General features: G+C 59.1%; 2 protein-coding genes across 4 annotated transcripts in view; one reads left to right on the forward strand and one right to left on the reverse strand.

The window, feature by feature from the left end:
- Positions 1 to 3,775, forward strand: PGLYRP1 (peptidoglycan recognition protein 1). Its single transcript, XM_021681174.2, has 3 exons — positions 1 to 290; positions 2,828 to 2,949; positions 3,528 to 3,775. Exons 1-3 carry the CDS (start codon positions 1 to 3, stop codon positions 3,704 to 3,706), a joined length of 591 nt encoding a protein of 196 aa, XP_021536849.1. The 3' UTR covers positions 3,707 to 3,775.
- A 535-nt stretch (positions 3,776 to 4,310) lies between these two features.
- CCDC61 (coiled-coil domain containing 61) overlaps positions 4,311 to 7,266 on the reverse strand; it is a 22,319-nt gene continuing 19,363 nt past the window's right edge. Inside the window, exons 8-14 of one of the 3 annotated variants that reach the window (XM_044922247.1) lie at positions 6,546 to 6,715; positions 6,362 to 6,437; positions 5,902 to 6,044; positions 5,744 to 5,822; positions 5,513 to 5,567; positions 4,732 to 4,804; positions 4,311 to 4,629 (exon numbers count right to left, since the gene is read on the reverse strand). In XM_044922247.1, coding sequence (XP_044778182.1) covers positions 4,532 to 4,629; positions 4,732 to 4,804; positions 5,513 to 5,567; positions 5,744 to 5,822; positions 5,902 to 6,044; positions 6,362 to 6,437; positions 6,546 to 6,715 — 694 coding nt within the window. In that variant the 3' untranslated portion in view covers positions 4,311 to 4,531. Of the gene's footprint in view, positions 4,630 to 4,731; positions 4,811 to 5,512; positions 5,568 to 5,743; positions 5,823 to 5,901; positions 6,045 to 6,361; positions 6,438 to 6,545; positions 6,716 to 7,266 lie in introns of all 3 variants that reach the window. The other 2 variants (XM_044922246.1, XM_044922245.1) reach the window with 2 other exon arrangements.

A 7,266-nucleotide genomic window follows, 5' to 3' on the forward strand; every position in this document is an offset into this window, starting at 1 on the left:
ATGTCCGCCCCTTGCGCGCTGCTCGCCTGGGCCCTCCTGGCTCTCCTCGGACTTGGACTCGGAGGGCCTAGAGAAGAACCCCCAAACCTCTGTTGCCCCATAGTGCCCCGGAGAGAGTGGAGGGCCCCGGCGTCCAAGTGCTCCAAGAAGTTGAGACTGCCCGTGCGCTACGTGGTGGTGTCACACACGGCCGGCAGCCCCTGCGACTGCCCGGCCTCGTGCCTGAAGCAGGCCCAGAACGTGCACAGCTACCACTCGGGGACGCTGAACTGGTGTGACGTGGGCTACAAGTGAGTGCGGAGCGGAGGCAAAGGCCTGTGCCCTAGCGGGTGGAGGGAAATGTGTGGAGGCCTGAGGGACCCCCCGGCAGATCTAGAGCCCCCTGGCTGACAGTCCTCGCAGCTTGCTTTCTCCCCAGGGCGGGCACACAGGACTGCGCATGTGCGCGCGGCACGCAGGTGCTAGGAAGAAGGGAAAGGGCTGAAGTCCAAGCCCTGCTCCCCGGAGGAAGGGACAGACTACCAACACAAAAGAAAGAGTCCTCTACACTGGAGTCCCTTCATAAAGTCTGCTGCCTCTGTTGGGAAGCAGACAAGCAGGCGGGTTCAGCGCGGGGGTGGGGGTGGGGTCCAGTCTCAGCTCTGCTTGTTGCTGGCTGAGACCTGGGGCAGGGTCACGAACGCTCTCCCCACTTTGGTTTCCTCTCCCTCCTCTGCCCCCACCAGGTCACTAAATCAGCCAATACATACATGCAAAGCCCTTAGGACACCACCTGGCATGCAATGGGAACCCCCAAGTTCATGGGCTCTTTCCCTTAGGCACTTATTATGTGCCAGGCCCTGCCCGGGTGCTGGGATGGGGGAGGCATGAACAGTGCGAATCTGGCCCAATGGGATTTAAAGACCAACGGGGAAGAACAGGTGGGAAACAAGCAAAGGAAACCAGATGAATTCAGATGGTGATAGAAGCAATAGGGCGGGGCGGGGGGGGGGGGGGGGGCCGGGGGGGGGGGGGGGGGGGGGGGGAGACTCAGGTGTCTCTGGGATGGGGGGCTGCGGCAAGAGTGGTAAGCTGAGGGTCCAGCAGGGGTAAAAGCTATGAGGGCAAGTGAGAGAGTCACGCCTGAAGGACAAAGGTCAGGATGGCTGGAGGGAGCTGGGAGGAGTGACATGAAACGAGGAGGACCGGATCGGCAGGGCCTTGTGGACCACGGTAAGGAAGACAGGAGCTGGGGGAGGGATGTGAGCCTGCTAGGTGGAAGCAGCTCCCCCTGGCGGCTGTGGGGAGAACAGCCTGCAGGTGGGTGACGGCAGAAAACAAAAGGACTGCGAAGATCTGCATCTGGGGGCCGTGCCCCCAGCTCCCTTTCCGGGGTAACAGGCCGCGGCCCCATACAAGGGCTTCCGCAGCGAGTGAACTTTGAACCCTACAGGTTCTCAGACCTTGGTAAACACCAGTCACCGTACTGGAAATCCAGGTTCCCGGGTTCCGCCCTTAGAGATGGCTTCCAATAGGGGTGGGGTGAAGCTCGGGAAGCCGATGACCTCATTGGAAGTCTAGACGCCTCCGAGGGTATCCCCAGCTCTTCTGGCTCAAGCTTTTACATTTCAAAGGCTCCAACTTCCAGGCTTTGTCTCCAAGACTCAGGTGCTCGGATGCTAAGGGTTTCCATGAGGCAGTGAAGACAAAGCTTGGCTCCCCAGCCTCTGACCTCAATCGCCTTATAGAAAAGCAGACTGAAGTCTGTTTCTCAGATTTTAGGATTTAGAGTCTGATCCCAACATTCTGGATCTTCCTTCTTGTCACATCACATTCTGAGTCTCAGTGTCTTTACTTACAAAAAGGTTCTTCACTCAACCCACCTAGTGGTGGTGGAGGTTTAAACTAGATGCTTCCATTTCACAAATACACAGGGAGTTCCAACTGCCTGTGCCAGGTGTTGGGGCTGTGATAAAGCCATAAGCAGCCCAGTCCTGGGGGCCAGCATCACCATGGAATTTCTAGTCTCTTCAGAGCCAGATTCTGATTCGGGCTTCCTGCGTGGGAGATTCAGGACCCAAAGATTCTTAAGTTCCAACATTCTTTACGTCCTTGGTGACTGTGAGAGCAAGAGGGCAGAGGCAGCAGATCTTGAAACTCCAAAGTGCTGATCTTCTAGTTATTTCCAACGTGCCAAATCAGACTCGCTCCATCAAGGCGTGTCAAATGAGTCTTAAGGATCTGATGCCAGGACTGGAAACTTCCAAGAGGCAGATGCTGGGACTCCAGAGTCTGTATCTGGTTATGATGCCAATCCTTGAGTCCCAGATCCTGTCACTCAGTGTACCCCAGCAGGGAACAGAAAGCAGGAAGCAGGCTGGGCCAAGGGCAGAAAAGCTTCTCAGAGGACAGTTCGGAGAGGCAGGGGTCTATGGGGCATGACCTTGGGGACAACAGCGGCTCCTGCCCCAGAGCAGGAGGGCATTCAGCAAATCAAGAGCTCAACAAATCCTCCCGGGAGGCTGGAGGAAGCAAGGAATAGGATCACGTGGGTGGGAGTTCCAGGGACCCGGATGAGAATCCGGACTCTGTTCCTGTCTGGCTGTGTTGTGTGACTGTCGGCAGATGTCCCCACCTCTCTGATGCTCCACCTGCAGAATGGGGGCAGTACTAACTCATGGGTGGCCGTGAGGGTGTAGTGCTGTGCCTGGCACGTGGCAGGGGCCAGAGGCATTGGATGACAGAAGAGGGAGGTGTTGGGGGAAATTGTGTGTGAGTAGCAGGGGGCAGGGGAGGGGTGGCAGGCCCTCCCTTACTCATCAAGCCCACCCCACCCCCACCCACACAGCTTTCTGATCGGAGAAGATGGGCTTGTGTATGAGGGCCGGGGCTGGGACACCAAGGGCGATCACACAGGCCCCACCTGGAACCCCATCTCCATTGGCATCTCCTTCATGGGTAACTACATGGGTAAGTGTCCAGCTGTTGGCATGGAGGGCCGACCTGGGGTCTGGGGGATGGCGCCGCACGGTATGTAGTCCTTGGGAGGCTCTGCCACCTCCAAGCTCTGTGACATTGGGCAAGTTGAGTCGGCTTCTCCAAGCCTCATCTCCTCCTTTGGATAATGACCATTTCTTTGCAACTGCCCGGTTTGGGCCAGGATGAGTTAATCTGCATAAAAGTTCTTCGGCCAGTCCATGATAAACAGCCACCATCATGAGTAGGACCCAGAGGTCTGGGGGCAGAGGAGGGAGGATGAGCTCTAATCTTGACACCTGCTGAGGGTTTAACCTGTGCCAGGCACTGTTCTGTGATGGCTTTACGTAAAAGAACTCGTTTTCTTGTCCCACAGCCCTGTGGGCAGGTGCCATCATTCTCTCCTTTCGCAGATGAGGAAACAGGCACAGCAGGGTTAAGTCCCTGCTAGGGGACTGGCAGACCTGGTTCTGGGCCCCAGGGGGGCAGGGTGCACAGCTGGAAACACTACCCCACACTACCTCTGTCCCTCAAGGAAGCCCTAGCCTAACTCCTGCGTCTGTCTCCCCCAGAGCGGTCACCTCCACCCCGGGCCCTCAGGGCGGCCCAGAGTCTGCTAGCTTGCGGTGTGGCTCAGGGAAAACTGAGCCCCAGATACGAGGTCAAGGGACACCGGGATGTGCAGCGCACACTCTCTCCAGGCGACCAACTCTATGGGATCATCCAGACTTGGCCACACTACCACGAGTGACACCCTATCTCCTCCACACCTGGAAACCCCACCGCCTCCCCCTCCAATAAAGGTGCAGCTCAAACTGTGTTCCTGTGTCCCACCACATGCCTCCCCTCCCTCTCTACCTCCCACAAGACCCCAGCCGTTCCCACCCGCCCCGGGCCCAGCACTCTGTCCTCGCTGGTACTCAGAACCCAGAGGCCCCGACCCTAAACCAAGACCCCAGAGAGCCCAGCTTGTAAGGAACATCATAGCTCAGAACCCAGGTCTCAGGCCAGAGCGCAGGAATCAGCACCAAGTTGGCCCAGATGTCACTGACGGCAGCTCAGCGGTCCTGCGGGGCCGTGAACCATGCTCCAAGACACCCCTTCTCTACCACTCGGCCAAAGATACCCTGTGTCACATCTCTGCTTGGACCCCTTTGGGGTTGAGCTGCTCACTCCCACCCCTCAGGTCCACCCCATTCATTGCTTTAGAGAGTATGCAAGTTTCTCCTGACTCTGAACCCTAAAGTGCCTCCCAGTCAGAGACATGCCCAGAAATACACCAGGTCCCAATTACGGCCACCACCCAGTCCTCATTTCTCCCCACTCCAGCCCTACCCTTCAGTCATAAGCTGAAGGAGCCCAACAGCAAATAGTTTATTTACAAAATGCACATACCTTCCCTCCCAGCATGCAGTGCATGGCGGGGGTGGGGGGGCCAAGGCCTCACACACCTGAAACCCTGGTAGCACCAGCAGGAGAGGAGCCTGAGCAGGGCTGCAAGGAACCGCCAGCCCCGCCCCCCCACTCCAAATCCAGCAGTGGGTGAGGGATGGAGGGGCAGTACTCCAGGTCGAGGTCACGACCGTGTGTCCAGTCGGTTCATATATTCCTGCAAGGCCTTCAGGCGGGCATCTATTTCGGCCATGTCTGCTGCCTGGTGGTCGGAGCTGTACTCTGTGAGAGTGGGTGTGGGTGCAGGGGCTGTGAGGGCCCAATACGCTGCCCTTGGGCTGGGGGGGCGGTAAGGGAGGGGGAGATGTGGAGTCCCAGGCTCACCTTTCATAGGGACCCAGCCCCCCGAATTGGTCAGGCATCTCTGATGGCGGCTGCGTTCCACAGGGGTGGGCTTCTGCTGCTGGGGGAGACAGGAAGAGGGGGTTAGGTATCCTCCCTCTATTCCTGTTCCCCAGATCCCACTGGAAATTTTGAACCTAAGGACCTCAAACAACAAGGGCTGACGCCCACTGGGCACTTACTAGATGCAAAATCACCTCCTGGTATCTCCACCAGAAGAACCCTCTCAGATGAATACTATTACCATCCCCATTCAACTGATTAAGAGACTGAGGCTGAGAACTAGCGTGAGCCAAGCCACACAGGTGACAGGAAGGCGGGACCAGGTTTTAAGAGCTGGCACTTTGAGGCCAGGGCTGGTGCCCTTAGCTGGTATCATCTACCCCACCCCACCCCCACACTCCCCTCCAATCCAATGGTCTCAAAACATTCTGCGTCCAGACGCATTTCAACAGACACCTCTGCGGGGCGCCTGGGTGGCTCAGTCGTTAAGCGTCTGCCTTCGGCTCAGGTCATGGTCCCGGGGTCCTGGGATCGAGCCCCGCATCGGGCTCCCTGCTCTGCGGGAAGCCTGCTTCTCCCTCTCCCACTCCCCCTGCTTGTGCTCCCTCTCTCGCTGTGTCTGTCTGTCAAATAAATAAAATCTTAAAAAAAAAAAAAAAAAAGACACCTCTGCAACCTGAGTCCCCCAGAATGGAATCATGGGCTTTTGGTGGCTTCATGCTGCCCCTACCTCCTCCATGGTCTGGGGAAATACACTCACCGTGTTGGACCCGCCCCAGGTGGTGGGGCTGGGAGGCTTCCCCGGGCGGCGAACGCTGACAGGAGAGAGTGTTCAGGAACTAGCGGGAGGAGCCTTGGGCACCTCCCACCTCGCCCTCCCCGGTGGTTTCAAGGCTCCCGCCTCCATCACCCAACCTCCCTGCAAAAGACTGTTTCCAGCCTCCCCAGACCCCCGGTTGGAGGTGGTCCTTTCCCCGCGCCCAAGTTTTACCCCCTAGGAAGGGAATCGGAGAAATCCTCCAACTCGCTGCAGGAGCCGGCGGATGAGCAGCGGCTGCGGAAACTGTCCACTAGACGGGGGAGGAGAGAGTGAGCCTCCCGCGCTCGCCGGGGCGCCCAGCCCGCCCCGCGCGCTACAGCCCAAGTTACCCGAGGAGCTGCGGTTTCGGGAGCGGTTAGCCGCGTCCCCTCGGCCGCTCACGGCAGCGGGGGGCCGAGTCTGGCGAGACCAGGAGATGGACGGGCCGTCCCCGCTTCCTCCACTGCCCAATCGGTTCCGCTGCTGCTGCTGCCTGGGGAGCGGAGAAGGAGACACCCACCTGTGTGCCCAGCTAATGCTAGGGACGGCGTCGCTGGGCCCCTATGGGCACAGTTGAGGTCACATAAGAAAGGGAAGGAAAAGGCCTGTGGACACACAGACCGGGTGGTGGGGGTCAGGGGAGGAGGTGGAGGTCAGGTGAAAAGCAGGCGCAGGGAAAGGGAAAGGGAGAGACGGAGCAGGTGACCGATGACGGAGACAGATGGGAGAGGGGGATGGATGAGAGCACAGGTCGGGGGGCCAGTTAAAGGGGCAGGGATATGGGCACGTAAGGGGGAAATGGGCGCTAACTTCATCTTGATCTCTCTCTGCTTCTTCTCCTTGGCTTTCACAAAGGCTGTGGGGTCGAAACGGGGCACGCGACTACCTAGGATGGGGTGGGAGAGTGAGGAGAGAAGAGGCTGGGGTCACAGGAGCACGCCTCCACAGCTCCAGTCCATGCCCCACCCTCCCACGGGCAGGACAGGGCAGAGACCTGTGGGCGAGGGTGAGGGGCGGGCAGGGCGGCCTCGACTCCGGCCCCCCCGGCCGCTCTCCCGGGAAGAAGAGCGGGTGGCACCGCGACCGCGCGATGTGGAGCGCTCCCGCGACGTCGAAGCCCGTACCTCCCGGGCCCGGGGCGGCGGCACCGGCGGAGTCCGTCTCCTGGAGCACAGGGCCCACTGTCAGTTTCCCGCCGGCCAGCTCCTATGTCAACTCCTATCTCAAGCCTCTTCTCGGATCACACCATCTCCGAACCTTCAGGTCCACCCCACCAACTCCTAGACATTCACGCCCTTGCATATGACCCTCACAGGTACCTTGTCCCAGGCTCCGCCCCTCTCGGAGCCCCAGAGAACCCCCCCAAAAGAAACTGTCACTTCCCTACATCCGAACAAACCCCCTTCACCGGACCCTTCTTCCTGAGGTCTCCCACAGCTCCCTAGAAATCCTTCCCAATATTCCATCACCCACCCCAATAAATAACACTGGACGTCAACCAGATCCCCACCAGTTGGGCCACGTCTTTTCGCTCTACAAGATCCTCAGGTCCACCCCTCCCCCCGCCCCCCCCGGACCTTATCTCCAGCCCTTCCTCCTGACTGACGCTTCAAGCGCCGCCTGCCGTGTCCAACTTTCCGCCCCATGCAGTCCATCAGATTCCTTCCACCCCTCCATCCCCACCCACTCTCAGCCTCCCCTCCATTCAGGCCCCG

Source organism: Neomonachus schauinslandi, chromosome 16 (genome assembly GCF_002201575.2).
Source record: "Neomonachus schauinslandi chromosome 16, ASM220157v2, whole genome shotgun sequence".
Classification (NCBI taxonomy): domain Eukaryota; kingdom Metazoa; phylum Chordata; class Mammalia; order Carnivora; family Phocidae; genus Neomonachus; species Neomonachus schauinslandi.